This window comes from Mus caroli, unplaced genomic scaffold (genome assembly GCF_978045245.1).
Source record: "Mus caroli unplaced genomic scaffold, Mus_caroli_1 scaffold_6, whole genome shotgun sequence".
NCBI lineage: Eukaryota > Metazoa > Chordata > Mammalia > Rodentia > Muridae > Mus > Mus caroli.
The window spans coordinates 40,070,641-40,094,742 of NW_028227261.1; the positions used below are offsets into that span (position 1 = coordinate 40,070,641).

Here is a 24,102-nt window from a genome sequence, read left to right on the forward strand (position 1 = left end):
GCTAAACTTGTACTCTTAATCCTCCTGCCTCCATCTGGAATACAGGCAATCCCCACCATGCCCATCTTGAGCTGGAGAAACTTTGAACAAACACCAGTAGTCAGAAAAGAACAAGGACGTAATACGTCAGTGAGTCCTTCTTTAAATTAGCTGTACCGAACCGGAACAACAAAAACTAGAAGTATGTTTGGTAAGATCAATGCATGCACCTGAAAAACTTAGCAGAAGGCTGAGGCAGGAGGATTGCAAAGTTGAGGCTAGGTTGGCTACATAGCAACATCCTGTCTCATAAACAAAGGTAGGGTACAGAAAGATGACTTTGCATGCTAGGGTACTTGCAACAAAGATCGATGCCCTGGGATCAATCACTGCAGAACTCATGGTGAAAGGAGAGAGCCAATTCCTGCAAGCTGTCCTGTGACCTCCACATATGCATGTCTCATGTGCACTCATATATGCAGCCATACATAAAATACATGTAAAAAATTTTAAACAAAAGAATGGCAGCCTGGTGGTAGTGGCACAGGTCTTTAATTCCAGTACTTGGGAGGAATCCCTTGGGAGGAAGAGGCAGAGGGATCTCTGAGTTTGAAGCCAGCCAGTCTATAGAGTGAGTACCAGGACAGCCAGGGCTACACAGAGAAACCCTGTCTTGAAAACAAAACAAAACAAAACAGAAGGAAAACAAAAACAAAACAAAAACAAGTTGTCATGAGCTAGGCGTGGTGGTGCACACCTTTAATCCCAGAAGAGGCAGAGGCAGGTGGATCTCAGACTTCTAAAACTACTTGGTCTACAGAGTTCCAAGATAGCAAGGGCAGCACAGGGAGACCCTGACTCAAAATCAAAACAAAACAAAACAAAATTAAACACTCAAAAAAGGAAGGAAAGAAGGAAGGAAGGAAGGAAGGAAGGAGGAAGGAAGGAAATGCCCGAGTTAGTGATTTGGAAGTCTGTGGGGGAAAGGCTGCTATGTGAGACCTGCTGGAGGGTGGCACCCGATCCTCTGGGCACACATTGTTCCTCTGCGGCAGGCCATGCCCAGCAGAAGAGTGTAAGCTATGCAGAGTGTGAGCTCTGCATGCCCAGCAGGAGAGTGTGAGCTGAGCTACTCCAGGTTTGTCTGTCTCCTCTCCTTGACCCTAACTTCCATGCTAAACTTTTCCCTTTCATCATCTTCCCTACAAAAATTTCCATTTAGAAAGAAAAGGAGAGCAGGATGTGGTGGCACACGCTTGCAATCCCAGCAAAGGGCAGGTAAATAAATCCGAGAAAACAAGTGGGTAGGCACAGAGGTGGGAGGGATATACACTTTGCTTGCATGTATATTCTTCTACACAGGTATAGGTAAGATGGATGGGTTTTACTATCAGTTGTTCTAAGTTATCAGTTAAATAAACAATGAAGTATTTTGTTGAGCCTGGAGGAATTGATAGTTTGGGCTTCTTGTGAATAGAGTTGTTTATGCCAGGAAGTCTTGTGCTCAAGATCTGTAACCCAATTCCATATCCTCCTAATTTCCATTCCCCAATGGCTTTTGACCAGGGCTTTTTTTGTTTTTGTTTTTTCTCATATCTCTTTGCTATTCTAAATGCATGAGAAATTTATTATTTCTTTATTTCTTTTAGAATCCTCATGCACACTTTACCACTTAACTTGCTACTTTTTTAAAAAAAAGATTTATTTATTATACATAAGTACACACCAGAAGAGGGTGTCAGATCTCATTTTGGGTGGGTTGTAAGCCACTATGTGGTTGCTGGGATTTGAACTCATGACCTTCAGAAGAACAGTCAGTGCTCTTACCCGCTGAGCCATCTCACCAGCCCCCAACTTTCTACTTTTTTGTTGTTGTGGGGGGTTTTGTTTTGTTTGTTTGTTTGTTTGTTTGTTTAAGACAGGGTTTTTCTGTATAGCCTTGGCAGTCCTGGTACTTGCTCTGTAGACCAGGATGGCCTCAAAGTCAGAGATCCACCTGCTTCTGCCTTGAAAGTGCTGGGATTAAAGTCATGTGCCACCATTGCCCAGCTAGGATAACCTTTCTTTAAAACCCTTAAAGGAGGGGTAAGGAAATGGCTCAGTGATTAAGAAAGAGCACTGGTCACTCTTGAAGACAATCTGGGTCCAATCCCAAATTCATTCTGTAACTCCAGTTTCACAGTCTCTTTTGGCTTATGCAGGCACTGGCATACATACTTGCAGGCAAAAGACTCCTATCAACTATATGGTGGTCCATGCCTGTGATTCTAGCACTTGGATGGCAAAGCAGGAGGATGGGAGTTCAAGGCCAGTTTCAGCTATGTAATGAGTTCAAGGCCAGTGGACTCTACATGGGACCCTGTCAAGAAAGAGGGGTTGTGGGGGAGAAAAATTTCTTATATAACCTGTTTATGGTGACTCACCTGTAACTCCAGATCTTGGGAGTCAATAGAATTTTTGAGGCCCGCATGGTCATTTTCAACATTATAAGCATCTTATATTGCCTGTGCACTATCATTTGGAAGCACAGCACAGTTGCCTACTATATCATGATTAAAGTGAGAAATATTCAGATATTGATTACACATATATATATATATACATATATCAACCCTTTTTTAAAAGATTGTATTTTTATTTCAGGTGCTTTGTACGTGTATATGCATTTGCACCACATGTATGCCTGGTATCTACAGAGACCAGAAGAGGGTGTGGAATCCTCTGGAACTTGAGTTTACTAATAACTGGACCTTGTAGGTGGTGAGAATGCAGCCAGGGCTCTTCACTGCTGAGCTTCCTTCAGCCAGTGTAATTTTTTTTTTTTTTTTTTTTGGTTTTTCAAGACAGGCTTTCTCTGTGTAGCCCCAGATGTCCTGGAACTCACTCTGTAGACCAGGCTGACCTCGAACTCACAGAGATCCACCTGTCTCTGACTCCTGAATATTGGGATTAAAAAATTTTAATTAAATTTATTTCATGCATGCCTGCACGTGCACGCCAAGAGGAAAAGGAGACATAGACTACATGTTAAGCATATACAGAGGTCAGTGACAGTCTAGCTGAAAGTAGGGCCACCATTGTATTTTCTCCCTCTGCCATGTGGAACCCAGGGGGCCCAACTAGGTTATCAGGCTGGGGTCAGGCTCCTTTACCCACTGAGTTATCCTGGTTCGCAAGCATAAGTACAACACTTCTCAAAGGCAAGTTGCGTCTCCTAAGTGAGTACTCACAGTCTTACACCATAACGTTGCTGTTCTTTTCATTCACTGATGTAATTACAAGTCCTCATAAAGCAATTAAGAAAAATTAAACAGCCACATAGATCAGTCTCTTATCTGACGGATTCCTAATCACAGCAGGAAACAATTATTCTAATGGGCTAGTACTGATGTTCTGATGAGAATAAAGCAACCCGAGAGAAGAAGCTGCCGTACTAAATATTGTTAATTACAGGAAATTAAGTTGTAATGGGGAGAAAAAGACCTAGAGCCTAGCTAAACCCCAGCAAGATGGACTCCACGAGATAAAGTACTACTGCAGCAGGCATCCAGTGATGCCTCTTACTGATCCTGGAACGAAGGAAGGAAGGAAGGAAGGAAGGAAGGAAGGAAGGAAAGAAGGAAGACCCATTACCTGAGGATGTTGGGGTGGGAGAGTCTATTCATGAGCTGCATCTCTTTCAGCAGGTTTGCTCGGTTACTGCTCAGCGTGTTCATCTTGAGAGCCATCACCTGACCAGAAGCTCTGTGTCGCACCTACAAAGTTAAATAAAGCAAAAGCAACAGCTGTAGGTGACAGCAAGGTCTCCACACACAGAACATACCAGGATGTCTAGTAACAGCTTAGATAAAACAAATCTTGCATTCTGGATGCTGATGCAGAAATATGAGTGTATGGCCAGCCTGGGCTACACCGTGAGATCTAGTCTCAAAAAAAAAGGGGGGAGGGGCCTGAGATGGCTCAAAATGCAAGAGCACTGAGTGCTCTTCTTCTCTTCCAAAGGTCCTGAGTTCAAATCCCAGCAACCACATGGTGGTTCACAACCATCTGTAATGAGATCGAACGTCCTCATCTGGCACATCTGAAGACAGCTACAGTGTACTTAGATATAATAAATAAATCTTTGGGCCAGAGTGAGCAGGGACTGTGTGAGTGGGGTTGGCTGGAGTGAGCAGAGGTTCTAAAAAATTCAATTCCCAACAAGCATAGGAAGGCTCACAACCACCTGTTCAGCTACAGTGTACCCATATACATAAAAATGAATACATCTTTAAAAAAATTGTACTTGTCTTTCTCCATTAATAAAGATGTATTTCATCCAAGACCGAAATTGTTCCACACTGAGTTGGCCAGAAATACAATGTCTCATATCTTTTATTTTCATTTTTATGGGTTTTTTGTTTGGGGGGGCAGGGAAGAGTTGGGACCCAACCCAGGTTGGCCCCAAACTGCCTATGTAGCTGAGGATGAAGGCGAACACCTGATCCTTCTGCCTCCACCTCTAGAGTGGGATTACAGGCACACCATCACATCCAGCAACACGGTGATTAGGCAGGGTCTTGTTACGTATCTCTGAATCTCACGATGCTGTTTGTCTAATTGTAGCTTCACACAATCCTCCTGACTCAGCCCCCACACCTGGATAATGAGGCAATTCTTTTACTCTGCTTCCTTAAGGCCAAGGCTGGTGAGTTGGGATTCCAGAAGGAAACAGTCCCTCTGAAAGTCTTAAGTGTGGGGGAAGGGAAGAAGTATGAGTAAGCCTTATGTAACAATGAGCTATAAAACTGTCTTTATAAGACACTTTATAAGGCATAAAAATGACATACTTTCAGCTTGCACTAGCACTATAAAAATGTATCTCTGAGTGGTGAATAACAGAGCTGGGGTGTAGCTCAAGGGTAGGGTATTGACTCATCATGCACAAAGTCCTGATTTTGACCTCAGTGTACTGGACATGTGCATATGCATGCACGGGCGCACACATGCGCACACACACACAATCAACAAATATAACTGTTTAAATTTAATTTCAGAACTGGTGCAGCAGGGACTGGAATGCAAAGCTACTGTCATTCTGTGAACTTCAGGAATATTACTTTGCCTCGACTTTTGTCTTTGCCCTGCAAAGGCTCAATGAAACAACTATAACTCTAAAGTGTAATTTATCCATTGCTACAGGACACATCACATCTTATCTTTGTCTTGTACTTAAAGCAACAACGGTTTGCAGTGGTCACAGCAGAGAAGCTGGAAAGCTACAGAAGCCATCCTCAGAAAAACGAAGAAAAATGCTGGCAGGCCCTCTCTTCATCTAGATCCTTCTAGAGATCTGGAAGCCAACTCTCTTCTGGGGAATCAATGACACTGTTGTCGTGTATCTCGTGATTAAAGAAAGAGAAGTGGCTTTCCTTTCTAGATCCTGCAAGGATAAGTTAAAAGAGGCCTTTCTATACAAAGATCTCACTGACAGTATTTTTCCAGCTCTATGTGCAGATCACATCTGTGTGTGAGTGGGTCTCCCCATCTACTGTCACTGGATATTTTTGTTATCATTTTTGAAATAGTCCTGCTATACAGCATGAATTGGACTGGCATTCATCAGATCGAACAGGATGCTCTCTAACTCGAAGGGAGTACTGGAATAGAAGTATGTGCTCCATATCCTGGTTCACTCTGAAGTTTTAGTTTATTTTTCCTGGCTTTTCAGTACATGGTTTCTTTGTGTAGCCCTGGCTGTCTTGGGACTTGATTTGTAGATCAGGCTGCTCCCAAACTCAGAGATCCACCTGACTCTACCTCTGAGCGCTGGATTAAACACAAGCCACCACTGCCTGACTTTCTCTAATTTTTCTTTTTGTTTCTTATTTTTTGAGATAAGTTTTTTCTTTATAGCCCTGGCTGTCCTAGAACACACTCTAGACAGGCTGCCCCCAAACTCAGAGATCCATCTGCCTCTGCCTTCCAAGTGCTGGGACTGAAAGCATAAACCACAACCACCTGCCCTCCCCACTGTGCATGTTTAACAAAATGTTCAATCTTAAGAATATTTGGCCGGGCCTGGTGTCGCACGCCTTTAATCCCAGCACTCGGGAGGCAGAGGCAGGCGGATTTCTGAGTTCCAGGCCAGCCTGGTCTACAAAAGTGAGCTCCAGGACAGCCAGGGCTATACAGAGAAACCCTGTCTCAAAAAAAAAAAACAAAAAAAACAAAACAAAACAAACAAACAAACAAACAAACAAGAATATTTGATAATAAAACATTTAGGGATAAGCAATCTGTCTTCCTTTAATTTTTATTTATTTATTTATTTTGTTTGTTTGCTTTGTTTCATTTTGCAAACACACTCACTATATAGCTCTGGCTGCTCTGTAACTGCATATGTAGACCAATATGGCCTTGGTTTACAGAGATATGCCTGCTTCTGCTTCCCAAGTTTGGGATTAAAGATAAAGTGCCACTACGTCAGGCTTGCTTTCTTATTTTAAAGACTCATTTTAGCTAGGTAATACATACCTTTAATTCCAACACTTAGGAAACAGAAGCAGGTAGATCTCCGAGTTCAAAGCCAGCCTTGTCTACATCTTCTAGGATAGCCAGGGCCACATAATAGAGACAGCTTATCTCAAAAAAAGTTTTTAAGAGCCAGGCAGTGGTAGCGCATGCCTTTAATCCCAGCACTCGGGAGGCAGAGGCAGGAGGATTTCTGAGTTCGAGGCCAGCCTGGTCTACAAAGTGAGTTCCAGGACAGCCAGGGCTATACAGAGAAACCCTGTCTCAAAAAACAAAAACAAAAAAGATATATTTATTTTATTTTCTGTGTATGAGTGCTTCCCCGTGTGTGTGTGTGTGTGTGTGTGTGTGTGTGTGTATAGATAGATAGATAGATAGATAGATAGATAGATAGACAGACAGACAGCAAGCACATGTATACCTGGTACCATAATAGTTCAGATCTAGCAAGAGCATGATTTTGCTGCAGATAATTTCTGTGATATTGAGATATCAGAAATCCTGGGTACTTTTCAGAGGGCATGGAAATGTTAGCACCCTGAGATTCAGGGTTGGTCATGGTTGGTGGGTTGGTGGCTGGCTGTTTTTTCTGCTGTTGGTGGTGGTTTGTTGTGCAAAGAGAAAACAACAAGAAGAAATTAGATATCCTGACAGTGAAAATCAAACTTGCCCCAAGGAATTGACAATCAGCAGGAAGTAGCCTAACAATAGCTCCCCCCCTTCCCCCTCTATCCTTTCTTCTCTCCTATCTAGTGTTAGGGTGTTGAAAGGATGGAACAAGGAAAGAGAAGAGTAGAAGAAAGAAGAACCTGTAAAGTGGCCAAAGACCAGTTTCAGAGCAGGAAGAACAGAACTTCAAGGTGGGTTTGAGGCCCTCTGGGCTACAAGAAATCCTATCTCAAAGGAACAAAAACAACAAAATGAGTTATGGGTAAACTTACAAACACTAGGAAAATACAGAATACTCCAAATAAGTATACTTATAGACAAGTGTAGAATTATGAAACAGAAAACAAACCATTTATAGAGTTTTATGAAACTATTCAACAAACTAAAAACTTAATTTTGGGAAGGAGAAATATTAGTAAAACAAAGATTAAAAAAATGCCAAATGACTCTGATCAAGTAAAACTCCAAGCTGGGCAGGGATGGTGCAGAGTGAGTTCCGGGACAGCCAAGACTATACAGAGAAACCCTGTCTCGAAAAAAAGAAAATCAAAATAAATAAATAAATAAGTACCAGACAAAGGTATGAGAGAATATAAAAACTTAAAAACTTAACCTCGTCCGGTGTGGTGGCATACACCTTTAATCCCAGCACTTGAGAGGCAGAGGCAGGTAAATTTCTGAGTTCAAGGCCAGCCTGGTCTACAGAGTACCAGGACAGCCAGGGCTACACAGAGAAACCCTGTCAAAAAAAAAAAAAAGCAAAAACTTAACTTCTGGGGCTGGAGAGATGGCTCAGTGGTTGAGAGCACTGGCTGCTCTTCCAGAGGTCGTGAGTTTGGGCCCCAGCAGCCACATTTGTGGTGAGATCTGATGCCCTCTTCTGGTGTGTCTGAGGACAGCAACAGTGTACTTATATATAATAAATAAATCTTAAAAAAATGTATTTCCACTGGTAGAAGGCATTTAATTTAAGCATGCATAAAACTGGCATGGTTGCATATACCTATAAGCACAAATAAGACCTCCATCTACCCAGTCACAACAATAAACATCACAGAATAATATTTGTTTGCTAAAATGTTCTCCTGCTTCCCTTCAACCATAACTGTTGGGAATGCCTCAGAGTTTGCATGACAAGCTGTATATGCGTTAAATAATAAATGCATAACCAGAAACATGAATAAATCAATATTTCAGTGGCAAACAGATGGCAAACACTGGGTTCTTTTAGCTTGTAAGTGTATTGTTCTTTAGAAGGTGGTATTTGTGTTGCCAGTTTAGAAAAATATAATGGGAGAAAATTAGAATTCTTCATATCCATGAGGAGGGAGGGAGAGAGGGAGGGAGGGAGAGAGGGAGGAAGAGAAGGAAGGAGAGAGAGAAAAAGATAGAGAGAATGAAAGAGAGAGACAGAGAAAAAGACTCTGTGTGTGTGTGTGTAGGTGTGTGTGTGAAGTCACAGTTTCCTCAACTGTATATCTATTGTTTTAAGACTTACTGTTTGTGCATGAATGTTTGGCTTTCACGTCTGTGCAGTATGTGTATGCCCAGTGCCTATGGAGGTCAGATGGGGCTGGATCCTCTGGCACTGGAAGATGGTTTTGAGCCACTGAGACATCTCTCCAGCTCTTCCATCTTATTTCCTTTCTTTTTTTTTTTTTTTCTTTTTTTTGGTTATTTGAGACAGGATTTCTCTAGATCTGGGTGTGAGCCACCACCACCCAGCCCATCTCATTCCTTTAAGACACAGTCTCACGCTGACCCTGACGCTAGCCAACAGATCCCCAGAGTCCTGCTTTTTCTACCACTAAGGGCTGGAGGAACAGGTGTGGCCACCATGCCCAGCTTTCCATATGGGTAGAGGGATCCAAACTCAGGTGTTCATGTTTGCACACCAAGTATTTTACCCACTGAGCATCTTCTCCTCCAAGGAACTCAAAAGTCCTAGCTTCAGCATGTACATGTCATGGTGGACCTGGCAGGATAGTAATCATCTTTGAACCTCAGTTTCTTCATTATAAATTAGAAATATTGGGGCTGGAGCTATGGCTCAGTGGTTAAGCAAGTCTGAATCTCAGGACACGTGTCAAGCATCTTACAACTAACTGCCTGTTAACTCCGGGCTCAGGGGACAGGACAGACTCTTCTGACTTCCTCTGGGTATCTGCTCACATACGTATACATAAGTATATATACATAGTCACATATACATAAGTAAAAATAAAATGAACTTTAAAAAATGGAAGTATAACTACTTACAAGGTTTTTACAGATCTTAAACAAGAAAATACATAAAAGTTAACATGGTACCTAGCACAAAGAACTGAACAGCTCTTAAACAGGTATATGAAATCAGCAAGTAGCTCTTAGAATAATGTCTGTATATAACGGTGTAAATCCTTTACATATATATAGAACCTTCGCACATCTTCAACTCCATTGACTAGGTATTACTTCCTTTGCCTTTTACTTTTTTAAAATTACTTTTACAGTGGCAGTTGCGATTGAAATCAAGCGCGGCTCTGGGCCCTCTTTTTATTATGTAAATGAACCCATGCATGCAGGTACACATGTACAGGTGCATATATAAAGGTCTTCTCTTGTGCAACTAATATTTAATGAGTTATCTCTAGGTGGCAGGGCTGTGCTAGATACTGCTGAAACAGAAACAAACACAGAAAAGCCGCAGGCGGCACAGTGGTATAAGTTTGTAGTCTGAGCTACTGAGAACTTTTGTGGAGCCAGGACTCTATAGAGGCAGACTTTAGAGCTAAACAAAGACAGTATAACCTAAGCAGGTAATACAACTAAGGAAGATCTATTGTTAACAATGTCTGCAGGGCCCTGAATTCCAAAACTGAAATACCACATACACTCTTCAAGAACTTCCTGAGTGCTGGGCAGGAATTAAGGCGCATGACAGCACTGCTGGTCACCATCCCCCCACTAAATCCCCCTTTCTTTTCTTTTTTCATTTTTCTTCTTGCTAGTAGGTCTTCTCAGCTGAAGGTCATTAAGTTGCCTGTGTAACTTGTATCTGGAGTCAAACATTTCTTTTCATTGTTACTGACACCTTTCCTTTCACTTGACCTTTTAAGTTCTATAACCATCTGTACTTTATAATTAAAACTAAACCTAACTTCCCCTTAGCCATCCACTAGAGCTATTAGATCATGGGTTGGCAAACTTTCCGTTTGGGGTCAGACAGTAAACATAACGTAACAGGGCCCTGAGGCCTTGTGGTCTCTAATAACTACTCAGCTTGGCCTCTGTAGCACAAAAGCAGCCGTCAAAAATAAATTAACACTGCATTCAATATGCCCACTGTGGCCGCTGGGTATCTACCACACGCCTTTCGCGGTCAGCCTCCTTGACAAAGCATGCTGTAGAATCAACGCTTGCTGCATCCTACAGAGATGGATTGCAAGGGGGCTGCAGCTATCTCAACAGATATTTCAGCAAATAATCTTAGTCTTTAAGAACTGATGGGTCCTTTGTAGCCCATCTATTGCTGACATCCCCTCAAGCTGTTACATCTTCAATACTCAGGCACAAAAGACAAGAAATTAGGAGATATAATAGCCAAGAGAGGTTTTCATCACCCAATGCTGGCTTGTTTCCCCATGAGATAAGTTAAATTGTTTTGATAATAAAAACATGAGTTAAAAAACCGTCTCTGGTCTTACAGCACAGCTGTATGTAGACTTAGTGTTCTTTATAGTTCATGTATAAACCAGTTGTGTTTTGATCCATAAATATTTTAGACTCTTCATAATCTTGTTAAGTAGAGAATAGAAAACTCCAGTGTACACTTCTTTCAAGTATACATAAATAGTGAATAAATGCCTCATGAATGATTGCTTAGAAAAAAACAAATGAGCCAGGTTTGGTGGCTCAATCCAGTAGTCCCAGCATGGGAAAGTGAAGGCAGGAGGATCAAGATCTCAACCTTATCCTTTTCTACACAGCACAGTTGAGGCCGGCCTAAGAAAAATCGGGAGCCTACGTAGGAAGTCCTTGGTTCGCTGAAGACCCTCAAAGAATCCCATCCCCAGTGGTTACTTCTTCAAGACTAAAGAAGAAAATACAAGAAAGTAGTCCACAGAAAACTAAGAAGCATGCTAAAAATAAATGATGGGAGTTTTCATGGCTTGACCCTGCCATGGGTCCTCACTTTGTGCTGCTTGCTCAAGACAGTGTGTCTTCACCTAACTATAGGCTCAAAGCCCAGGAAGAGCTGCATGGTCTTCTCCACTCCAAAGCCAGGCAAAGCCGCATGTCAGCTCACTTACCCAGGCAGGAGTTCTTTCTTGCAGGGCAGCCTTTTTGTTCTTTTCAGATTTTCAAATGATCAGTTGAAGACTATGCATATTAAGAAGACTCCTAACACAGTCCATAGTTCACTTCAAAATCATCTATCACGTCCAGAGTAATATCTGGCCAAGTATTTGACACCCCATAACGCAGGTGTCAAGTTGAAAGTATATAAAATTAATTACCACGCCACAGGCTCTGAAAAGGCAGACTCAATATTCATTTAAATTTTTCTCAGTGCTGGAAATGAAAGCCACGGCCTATGCATCCTGAACAAGTGCAGTGTCCTTGAGCTGCATCCCAGCTCCGACACCCATCTTTGCTTTACCCGCCTTGTGCGCATACTGCATGATAGGTTTCACTTTAGTATGTACAAACATTTTATGCCAATTCTTTTTTTTTTTTTTTTTTTTTTTGGTTTTTCGAGACAGGGTTTCTCTGATAGCCCTGACTGTCCTGGAACTCACTTTGTAGACCAGGCTGGCCTCGAACTCAGAAATCCACCTGCCTCTGCCTCCCGAGTGCTGGGATCAAAGGCGTGCGCCACCACTCCCAGCTTCATGCCAATTCTTTATGGGGCTCAAAAGACAGCTTGAGGGAATCGGTTCTCTTCTTCCACCATGTGGGTCCCAGAGATCAAACAAAATCGCCAGGCTTGCTGGCAAGGCCTTCACTTGCTGAGCCTTATCAACAGCCCAGGAGATTTTTTGCTGTTTTTTCCAGTTTTGAGGATAGGGAAAAAAGGGATGGCTCAACCATGACTCCTATATGTGGGGGCCCCACAAACACCAGTTATACACATGGGGTACATACATATAATGCAGGCAAAATATTTATACACATAAAATAAATCAAAAAAGAAAGAGATCCTTAACTGAATGAAAGATATCTATTTTAGCACATTTAATTGGAAAACACTAAAAGCATTCCATTAAAGTCTGGAACAAGACAAAAATGTCAAAAGTCATTATTTTAAACATGCTCTGAAAATATTAATACAATTCACTTAAAAAAAAAAAAAAAAAAGAAAGTAGGCTAGGCTGTGGTGGCGCACGCCTTTAAACCCAGCACTTGTGAGGCAGAAGCAGGCGGATCTCTGAGATCAAGGCCAGCCTGGTCTACAGAGTGAGTTCTAGGATAGCCAAGGCTATACAGAGAAACCCTGTCTCAAATAAACAAAGAACAAAAAAAAAGCTATTAACTGCACCTAAATTAATCTACAACATAATTTCAATTAATATGACAAGAGCAAGTTTTTAAAAACGAATTCTAAAATTCACCCAAGAAATAAGGGAGCTGGAGAAGCCCCTCAACAGTAGACCATTTGTCTAGCTAGCATGTACAAAGACCTGTGTGCAAGCCCAGGACTCATCCCAAACTACAAAAATAAAAGGAAGAAAAGGAAAAATAAATACCAAGAAAATCCTAAAAATGAAGAAGAGAACTAAATTAATCAAACATCAAAGCTACTTGATTAAATTATTATAACAATGTATGCTGGTTTATGAATAGATAGGAAAATGACTCCAAGTCTGGAAAGAAACCAAGTCACACTGTAAAGGAAATGTTAATACAAAAAGATGACAATTTTAATCAATGAGGACAGAGGGAAAGGTGTGACAATAACCTTAGACTACTTCCTGCTGATCAGGGGCATCACCCTCCTTGGGGCAAGATCTTCACCACCAGGATATTTAGTTTCTTCTTTTCATCTCTTCAAACATAACCACTTAACAAACACACCTCTAAACACCAAAGATGAAGGCATATTTACAGTGGATTTGATTAAACTTTATCATTAGTTTTGGATGCATAAACCATATTTGAACCAAAATGCATATGAACGTAATTTTTTTGTTGTTGTTTTGTTTTTGTTTTTGTTTTTCGAGACAGGATTTTTCTGTGTAGCTCTGGCTGTCCTGGAACTCACTTTGAAGACTAGGCTGGCTTCAAACTCAGAAACTCACCTGCCTTTGCCTCCCAAGTGCTGGGATTAAAGGCGTGCACCATCACGACCGGCTATGAATAGGATTTTTAAAAAACAAATGTGGGGCTAGAGAGATGACTCATCAATTAAGAACACTTGCTGTTCTACCAGAGGACCCAGATTCGATTCCCAGCACCCACATGGCAACTTACAACTGATTGTAACTCCAGTCCCAGGGGATCTGATGCCCTGTCTGGCTTCCATGAGCACCAGGCATAGTACACTTGGTGCACAGACACATGCAAGCAAAATACCCAGATGCATAAAATTAAAGATAAATTCAATTAAAACAAACAAAATTAGAAACTCAATTAAAAAAAACAAAAATAGTAGCCGGGCGTGGTGGCGCACGCCTTTAATCCCAGCACTCGGGAGGCAGAGGCAGGCGGATTTCTGAGTTCCAGGCCAGCCTGGTCTACAAAGTGAGTGCCAAGACAGCCAGGGCTACACAGAGAAACCCTGTCTCGAAAAACCAAAAAAAAAAAAACAAAACAAAACAAAAATAGTATATTTTTAAACACAAGACAGCCACATTCAGTAATACAGTCCTATACCAGAGACAGAAGTATTAGAATCAATGCAAGTTCAAAACCAGCCCTGTCAATACAGTAAGTTTGAGGCTAGCCAGAACACTCATGCTTACACACTCCTGCATACACACATACACACACCACAAAAGAGGTGTGGCAGAATGTTTGCCTAGCATGTACAAGGCCCTGGATTCTCTTGTAAATATTGTAACAACAACAACAAAAAAAGGTAGAAGATATATGAATGAGGTCTCTCTAAATAGTTTAAAGTACATCTGGCAGTTCACAGCTTACATAACCCCAGCACACAGAGTTTGAGGCTGGCAGTGAACGTGTGGTACGTGCCTGTAATCCCAACTCTCGGGAAGTGGGGCCAGCTGGATCTTTGGGAGTTCAAAGCCAGCCAGGGTTACATGCTGAGACCCTACCTTTAAAATGCAGTAACAAACAAACAAACAAACCACCACAAACAACTGTTAATGCTGCAGCGATTCTGACCTTCAGAAGAGCCACATAAAACAAGCTGAGGTATCACGCACCTTGAACACTTCGGAGAAGAACCCAGATCCTATTTTTTCACGGGTGAAGTCATCCAGACTCGTCAGTCTGGAAAAGGCACTGATAATCGCACGGTATGAAGATGATGGAACTCTTCCCACCTGCACAGGGTTCCCATCCCCGCCACCACCTCCTTCAAATTCTTCCAGGCGCTCCACACGTGGGGGAAATCCTGCAATTGAGTTCCGCTTGCTCCGATCCATAATCTCAATAATCACTTCTTCATTTAAGAAGAAACTCCACACATAATTTCTGATCAATTTTACTTCTTTTCCAATGTGACACTACAGAAAAATAAACACATATACGCATTTTACTAAAACCATTAATGACTACAAAAAAATGAACAAACTCTCAACACAAAAATATTTCCATTTGTATTGATTTCCAGATCTAAATAATATTTCTATGTTTTTACTTTCAAGTGATATACACAAAAAGCAAGCTATAAAAAAAATCCATCCTTAATGTGACTAGAATATAAAAATTTCTCTTTAAAAAGTTAATAATTATTTATTTCATTTCATGTGGATGAGTGATTTGCCAAAGTGGTCAGAAAAGGCCTTCAGATCCCTTGGAATTGGAGTTACAATTTTTGTTATCCTGGCTAGTTTTATATCAACTTGACACGTAGAGTCACTTGGGAAAAGAAACTCTCAACTGCTGTTTTAAAAACTAAATTCCAAGGCTGGAGAGATGGCTTAACCTAAGAACACGGATTGCTCTGAACCTGAGTTCAATTCCCTGCAGCCACATGGCAGTTCACAACCATCTGTAATGGGGTCTGACGACCTCTTCTGTGTGTCTGAAGACAGCAACCGTGTATTCACACATAAATACATCTTTTTTTAAAGATATATGTATTTATTTTATATATGTGAGTACGCTGCCGCTGTCTTCAGCCTCTGGGCTGGGCTGGCTTGGTAAAAAAAAAGTCTTGTTACAAGCATAACACAATAAACTGAAAGATTGTATGTGTTTACTTTGAAAACTAGCACATCTCTGCTCACAGGACCTGCCCTTCTTTTTTGAGAGGTGTCTTATTTAGAATCCCAGACTGGCCTCAAACCAGATTCTCCTGCCTCAGCCTCTGGAGTGCTGAAATAGCATCCACTTCCCACTACACCTAGCTCAAACATTTCTTAAGAGAAAGGAGAAGAATCTGGGGATTTATTTGGTTTTTAGTAACACAGTGTTTTAGCAGAGTTTCTATTGCTGCAATGAAACACAATGACCAAAAGGCAAAGTCGAGGAGGAGGAAAGGGTTATTCGGCTTACACTTCCACACTGCCGTTTACCACCAAAGAATGTCAGGACAGAAACTCAAACAGAGCAGGATCCTAGAGGCAGGAGCAGAAGCAAAGACCACAAAGGGATGCGGCTCACTGGCTTGCTTCCCATGGCTTACTCAGCCTGCTTTTTGCTGGCCTCGAACTCAGAGAAATCCACCTGCCTCTGCCTCCCCAAGTGCTGGGATAAAAGGCATGCGCCACCACCGCCCGGCCAGCCTGCTTCCTTATAGAACTCAGGATCACCAGCCCAGGGATGAAACCACCCTCAATATGCTGGGTCCTCCCCCATCAATAAGGAAGAAAATGCCCTTCAGCCGGATCTTGATGGAGGCATTTTCTCAATTAAGGTTCCTTGCTTTCAGATAGTTCTAGTTTGTGTGTCAAACTGACATAAGACTGGCCAGCACACACAATTAGCAAAGCCTATACACATAAGCTCAGCAGGAAGAGGCTAACAATAATGTGGGCCAAGTATTATTCAGGGCTAGCCTGGGCTACATAGCAAGCACATCTCAAACAAACAAACAAACAAACAAGGTCTGCCTCAGCTATATAGCAAGTTGGGCAGGCATGGACCACATGAGATCCTGTCAATAATAAAGTAAAGGAGAGCTATGTGTGTTTGTACATGCATGCTTATACTATAAACACTTAGGAGGTCTAGACAGGAGGTTCAGGATTCCAAGTCCAGTTACAAAGCAAGTTTTTTAGGCAAGTCTATTACCACAGAAGGACGTGTCTTAAAAGAGGGAACAAAGGAAATATGCATAGTATATTCCATATTTAACCCAGTAATGGCATCCTGGTCTTCTGAGTGCCTATGAGAATGCCGTGGAAAGTGCACAGTGAGGTTCAGAGAGGAACTGTCCAGGGAAGGGGCTGGAGGCCATTCATTCACATTCCACTCTGGCGAAGAACCTGCCGTGCTTTCGCCCACACCCTCAGAACTCCAGTGAGACTGCACTTAAAATAACTGATCTGAAGCTGTTTGAAGGAGAGCATTTCAAGACAACAGAACAAAGGGGCTGTGGTATAGTGGTTGCTCACAGTATTTATCTTGACTTACTGAGAAGGGGAGGGGGAGGGGAAAAGAGAGGGAGAGGGCACTCTGGCATATATATATATATATATATATATATATATATATGGGGGAGAAGTGAACCCTGTCAAAGTTATGGATAGAAATGTGCAGCTTGGTAAGGAAAGGAACCTGAAGCCAATGAAAGAAAGTTGAGGGTGGGCAGATTGAGACCAAGTGGCTGTAACTGTTGAAGAGATTAGCACCATTATGGAGACACTTGAGACTTCCCACGAGCTCAACAGGAAACAAGATACCACACATTGAGAGCTCCAAGGTGTAACAGAGAAAATTCATGAGAGTATCTCAGAGGACAGAAGCTTCGGGGCACTCACTAGAACACTGGTGCCTGGGAAGCTGGTCCCCAGACTCAGCCACAGAGGGCACAGCGATGGCTGCAACTGTAGTCCCCAGAGGACCTGGCTACTCTACTCTTTTTCTTCTCCTTCTCTCCTCTTGTCTCCTCCCCTTCCTTCCCCTTCCCCCTCCCCACCCCACCCCCTTTTGAGATTTTTTTGAGACAAGGTTTCTCTGTGTATCCCTGTGTGTCCAGTAACTCACTATATAGACCATGCTGCCCTCAAACTCACAGAGATCTGCCTGCCTCTGCCTCCCGAGTGCTGAGATTAAAGGGGTGTGCCAACACTCCCAACTTTCCTGGCTACAGTTAGAGCTGGCAGAACTTGGCATTATCAACATGGTGCTGATTTTTTCAGGCATTCCAGATACAAGAGGTGGTCATGGAGGTTGGTACCAAGTTAGCACAGGCCAAGCAACATCTTGGAATCTATGCATGGGAATACTGAGTGGTCTGTGGAAAAGTCTATAAAGAAGCCTGACTTACAGTGGAGACTCTATGATATTGGAGGCACCAGAAATGTGAGACACCTCCAACGAGAGCTGCAGGTACTGAGCACAGCTTACCCAAGAGGAAGGGAGGCTGTATACACTATAGCAGACCTGGAGAGTCAGGGCTATCCAAGTCCACTGGAACCCAGACAATGTTGTGAGGAGCCAGGAAACTACATGGTTTGATGTTCGTAATGCTCACATTTTGGTCTTGCTTTGAGCCAATTATTTCTTTTCCGTGCCTCTATTCCTCCTTTTAGAATGGGAATGTTTACTTTGTGTTATTGTATATTAGAACTATATAACTTTTTTCTTGATTTGTCTAAAGCCTCACAGTTAAAAGCCGGCCTTGAAGCCAGGAATGGTGATACATGCCTATAATCCTAGCACATATTAGGAAGATGCAAGGTAACCCTTAGCTACACTGTGATTCTCAAGATCGGTCTCAGCTACATGAGACCCAGTCAAGAAGAGAGAGGCAGAGAACATAGCTTGAAACTCAGAGCAGACACTAGACTTGTGAACAGGATTAGAGCTGTTCAGGCTTTGGGGGCTTGTAAGAGATGAGCTAAGGGCATTTTGCATTATATGATGAACACTGAGGGAAGCAGAAGCTGTCTTGTCTGGCCTTGATAGAAGAGGAGATGCCTCATCTTACTGCAACTTGATATGCCATGGCTGGCTAATACCCACAGAGGCTGTTTTCGGAAGACAAAAGAGGAGTGGATGGAGGTGGGGAGAGAGAAGAGGAGGAAGAAGAAACTATGGTCTGGATTGAAATAAAAATAAATTCTGAGCAAAAGAAAAAGATTAACACTGGGCCAAGCGGGGCCATGAGTGGAATATTACACTTTAAAGCCACAGTTCTCAATCCACGGGTCCCTGGTTAGGCAGAGAGGTTGCCTAAGACCATTGGAAAACACAGATAGTTACATTACAATACATAACAGTAGCAAAATTACAGTTATAAAAGTAGCAATAATACAGCTGTGGGGGTCATGACGTTGAAGGGCTGCAGTATTAGGGAGGCTGAGAACCACTGCTTTGGGTATCAAATTAATAAAGGATGCACATAGGGTGGTTCATTTTGACTGTCACCTTGATGACATTCCCGAGAACATCAACCAGGCGCACTTGGATATGTCTGAGAGAGATTTCCTAGAGAGGATTAGCTAAGGAGAGGAAAAACACTGCGAGACTATGTATAGCACCAACACAAGCTAGAGTCTGGATAAAGGAGGACGGAGTGAGAACCAAATGAGAGGAGTCTGCGTCCTTATCCATGGGATGTGAGCAGGCGACTCCCACAGTTAGAGCTACCCGCAGCCACACCTTCCCTACCATCATGAACAGCAGCCCTCAAAACTGTAAGTGAATACAAGTTCTCCCTTAAATTGCTTTTTGAGAGGTACCTGTTCACAACAAGGAGAAAAATCACTAATATAGAAACTACATTCATAACAGCTGCTGCTTTAATAGGGGAAATGAGACCTGAGGAAAAAATACCAAGAATTCTAATATTTATATTTTATTTCCTTTTACTAGAAAACAAAATCCTGCCAGGTGGTGGTGGTACATACCTTTGATGCCAGCAGCACTTGGGAAGCAGAGACAGGCAAATCTCTGAGTTTGAGGCCAGCCTGGTCTACAAAGCAAGTTGCAGGGCTGCGAGAGCTACACAGAGAAACCCTGTCTCAAAAACAAACAAACAAACAAACAAGCAAACAAACAGCAAACCTTCCAAGCTGGCAGGCGAGCTCATGCTCCAAGCCAGCAGCCCAAGCCAGGGACCCACACGGAGGAGGAAAGAAGCAACCCCCCGCAAGTTGTCCTTTTATCTCCACATGCATGCTGTGACCTGTTCTGCAACAGTCGCACTGCAGTCTAAGGAATACAGAGTCTCAAACACTTCTGCAACAGTGCCACTACAAGCCAAGGAATACAGAGATCCTACACTAAAGTCTAACTTATACAAGTCATAAATTTAAAATAGAAAAGAATGTATTTAGTTCAGAGTCCCTCTTACAGCGAAAGTAATATTAATCGCTAGGCAGCTGGGACGAATGGTAGACAGTGCAGTCCCTTTAATTCACTAGTAACTTTTTAAAATTCTGAAAAAGGACCGGGCAGTGGTGGCCCACGCCATTAATCCCAGCACTTGGGAGGCAGAGACAGACAGATTTCTGAGTTCGAGGCCAGCCTGGTCTACAGAGTGAGTTCCAGGACAGCCAAGGCTACACCGAGAAACCCTGTCTCGAAAAAAAAAAAAAAATTCTGAAAAAGGAAAATGCCTAAGCTGTGCCCTCTGTTCCCATGGCCAGCCACTAAATAACCATATTTTACTTCATTATTATGTATGTATGCATGATGCAGTATACATGTTTGTGAGGGGTGTATGTTCATGTATGACAGTTGTGTATACCCATGTATGAGTATGCTCATGTGAATGTAGGCATGAATTCCTGGGTGCTACATGTCAAACTCCGGTCGCCTGCAAGGGTAGTTAAGTGATCTTATTAACGAGCTTCTCTTCAGTTCTGCTCTTTGTTGCTGTTGTGTTGGGTTGGTTTTTGAGGACAGATTCCCTGGTTGTCCTGGAACTCACTCTGTAAACCAGATTGTCTCTGAACTCAGAGACATTCATGCCTCTGTTTCCAGTGTTGGGATTAAAGGCACCATCACACCTGGCTCTCTGACAACTTCTAATTAACTATAAAAGGCAAGAATGGATAAACACCCAAACCTACCACCACACAAAGGCTGCTGATGCGGCTCAGCTAAGTGAGTAAGGGCACCTGCTGACAGCCTGAGTTTGACCCCTGGTACTAACGGTGGAAGGAGCCAACTCCTGCAAGCTGTTCCACAGAGGAGGAGTCTGTTCATACACAATCACACACACACATGCACACAAAATAATAAAGTGTTTAAAGTTGCCAGGCATAGTGGCATGTACCTTTAACCCCAGCACTCAAGAGACAGAGGCAGATGTGAGTTTAATTGAAGTCTACATAGTGAGTTCCAGGAGAGCCAAATACATAGTGAGACCTTGTTTAAAAATAAACAAGGGGGCTGGAGAGATGGCTCAGTGGTTAAGAGCACTGACTGCTCTCCAGAGGTCCTGAGTTCAGTTCCCAGCACCCACATGGTGGTTCATAACCATCTGTAATGGGGTTCAATGCCCTCTTCTGGTGTGTCTGAAGAGAGCAATAGTGTACTCATATACATTAAATAAATAAATAAACATTTTAAACAAACAAGCTTTCCTGGGGGCGGGGGTTAGAAGAGACGGTGTGTTTAAAGTACATATTTATGGATTCAGGGAGGAGCTCCTTGAGCCGCGGTGAGCACGGAGAGGTCAGAGGACGACTTGAAGTTCTCTCCTGTCCACAGTTTTAAAATCTGAAAGTGATTAATTTTAAAATCAGAAAATATACTATTTGTAATATATGAAATGTTAAGTAAGATGTTTTCTGAGCATGGATTACTTGACTTAGGACTTATTTACAGAGTATCACCTTTTTAAAAGTGTGTGTTTATTTTGATTTATGGGATAAGGGTTTTGCCTGCATGTATGTAGGTGAGAGCCTGGTGCCCTCACAGGTCAGAAAAGAGCACTGTATTATCTCCTATAACCAGAAGCAGAAGGTTGGGACCTGCCTGTCACACAGGTGCTGGGAACTGAACCCAAAGCAGCCAGTGCTTTTTTTTTTTTTTTTTTTTTTGGTTTTCCAAGACAGGGTAGCCAGTGCTCTTAGCCACCAAAGCATCTCTCCAGCCAGTGTCTTAGCCACTGAAACATCTCTCCAGCCAGTGTCTTAGCCACTGAAGCATCTTTCCAGCCAGTGCTCTTAGCCACTGAAGCATCTCTCCAGCCAGTGTCTTAGCCACTGAAGCATCTTTTCAGCCAGTGCTCTTAGCCACTGAAGCATCTCTCCAGCCAGTGTCTTAGCCACTGAAGCATCTTTCCAGCCAGTGTCTTAGCCACTGAAGCATCTTTCCAGTCAGTGTCTTAGCCACTGAAGCATCTCTCCAGCCAGTGTCTTAGCCACTGAAGCATCTTTTCAGCCAGTGCTCTTAGCCACTGAAGCATCTCTCCAGCCAGTGTCTTAGCCACTGAAGCATCTTTTCAGCCAGTGCTCTTAGCCACTGAAGCATCTCTCCAGCCAGTGTCTTAGCCACTGAAGCATCTCTCCAGCCAGTGTCTTAGCCACTGAAGCATCTTTTCAGCCAGTGTCTTAGCCACTGAAGCATCTCTCCAGCCAGTGTCTTAGCCACTGAAGCATCTCTCCAGCCAGTGTCTTAGCCACTGAAGCATCTCTCCAGCCAGTGCTCTTAGCCACTGAAGCATCTTTCCAGCCAGTGTCTTAGCCACTGAAGCATCTCTCCAGTCAGTGCTCTTAGTCACTGAAGCATCTCTCCAGCCCTGGAATAGTAACTTTTGACACTTATGGTGCCCTTCAAAATACAAATTTTTGGGGGAAGAGACAATTAAAATAACTCTTACATTTACCAGGAAGCTGCAATGATTGAAAAACATGCATTTTAGAGCTGGAGCTTTAGCTCAGCTAGCAGAGTTAGCACCTAGCTTGAACAAAGCCCTCAGTTCATCCCTTGATCTCACCAGATGTGGTGCACATGCCTGTAATCCCAGAACCCAGGAAGCAGAGGTGGGAGAATCACAGGTTCAAGGAATCCTTGGTTGCATAGTGAGTTTGAAGGCATTCTGACCTTAAGAGAAAAAGAAGGAAGGAGGAAAAGAAGAAAGGGAAGAAGAGAAACACAGGTTTTAAGCACTATGTAGACTACGTTCAGTATGAGGGATTTGTTTGTTTTCAGAGACAAGATTTCTGTGGAGCCCTGGCTGTAGTAACACCAGCACTGTAGACTAGGCTAGTCTCAGACTCAGACATCTACCTGCCTCTGCCTCCCAAGTGCTAAAGAAACGTGTGTCAAACCTGCCGGCTAAGTGTGAGTTATTTTAAGCTTGTAAAAACTTAGGTTTTCTTCTTTCTGCTGGGGACGGAACCCAGAGCCTCTCGCGTGCTAGATAAGCATCCTTCACTGAGCACGTGCCAGACAAAATATGGACTTTTGAGAAATGAAAATTGGTAATACTTGATCCCTCCTCAGATAGTAATAGGAACCTCTCAACTAGAGGCAGTGAAACTCTGCCGGAGGGAGGCTGGATCTCCTTGTCAAGGAGGCTGAGGGTGTGGGGTAGGCAATCCTGGCATTTTAGTGGGCAGGAGCCAAAGAAACTGAATGTCCTGCAATGCAGAGCACAGTCCTGCACAACAAAGGCTTGTCCTCCCTGGAATGCCAGCAGCGCCCAGCTGAGATGCCTGCGCTGGAAAAACTTCATCGCTTTTGTCCTTAAACAGGAAATGGCCTTTAGTGGTCTTTCAAAAATGCCAAATTTACGTGGCTTACAAGGAAACAAACACATTGCTTGTTTGGCTTTTAAGACAGACTAGTTATATAGCCCTGGATGACCTAGAACTTGCTACACAGACCAGGCTGGCTTAAACTCAGAGACCCACCTGCCTCTGCCACCCAGGTGCTGGGATCAAAGGCCTGTACCTAGCCAAACTTTTTTTTTTTTGTACTGCGTTACAACTTGGACCTTTTTAGACAGAAGAAAGGAGAGAAGAGTTGAGGGGGCAGAGGAGGGTGGAGGAGGAGTGAGAAGAGGGGAAAGGGAGGAAGGAGGGAGGGAAATTCTTACCCAGCCTCTTTTTTAAAGTTCATTTACATTGAGGTTGCACTGGAGAGATGGCTCAGCAGTTACGATTCCCAGCACCCACATTTTGGCTCCCAACCTCTGGCATGTAACTCCAGTTCCCAGGGATATGACACCCTCTTTGGATCTCCTCAGACATTGCATGCACATGTTGCTCAGGCATACATGCAGGTAAATCACCCAAAAAACATGAAAGAAATTTTTTAAAACTTTTCTTTTTTTTCTTTGATTTTTCAAGAAAGAGTTTTTCCGCCGGGCGTGGTGGCGCACGCCTTTAATCCCAGCACTTGGGAGGCAGAGGCAGGCGAATTTCTGAGTTCGAGGCCAGCCTGGTCTACAGAGTGAGTTCCAGGACAGCCAGGGCTACACAGAGAAACCCTGTCTCGAAAAAAAAAAAAAAAAAAAAAAGGAAAGAGTTTGTCCTGTGTTGTATCCCTGGAACTCACTCTGTAGACTAAGCTGGTCTCACCTGCCTTGAAAACTCCCACACTGTCAGTGATGGGTTTAAAGGTGGACACTACCACCACCCAGCCTTAAAAACTTTTTAAGGGCTGGAGAGATGGCTCAGTGGTTAAGAGCACTAGCTGCTCTTC

General features: G+C 42.9%; 1 protein-coding gene across 2 annotated transcripts in view; it reads right to left on the minus strand.

Annotated features, from left to right (window-relative positions):
- Window positions 1-24,102, minus strand: part of Tesk2 (testis associated actin remodelling kinase 2) — an 88,756-nt gene that overhangs the window by 48,922 nt on the left and 15,732 nt on the right. For both annotated transcript variants that reach the window (XM_029476249.2, XM_021159371.2), the window contains exons 2-3: window positions 14,532-14,834; window positions 3,613-3,734 (exon numbers count right to left, since the gene is read on the minus strand). In XM_029476249.2, the coding sequence (XP_029332109.1) occupies window positions 3,613-3,734; window positions 14,532-14,753 (344 nt within the window). In that variant the 5' untranslated portion in view covers window positions 14,754-14,834. The remainder of the gene's footprint in view (window positions 1-3,612; window positions 3,735-14,531; window positions 14,835-24,102) is intronic.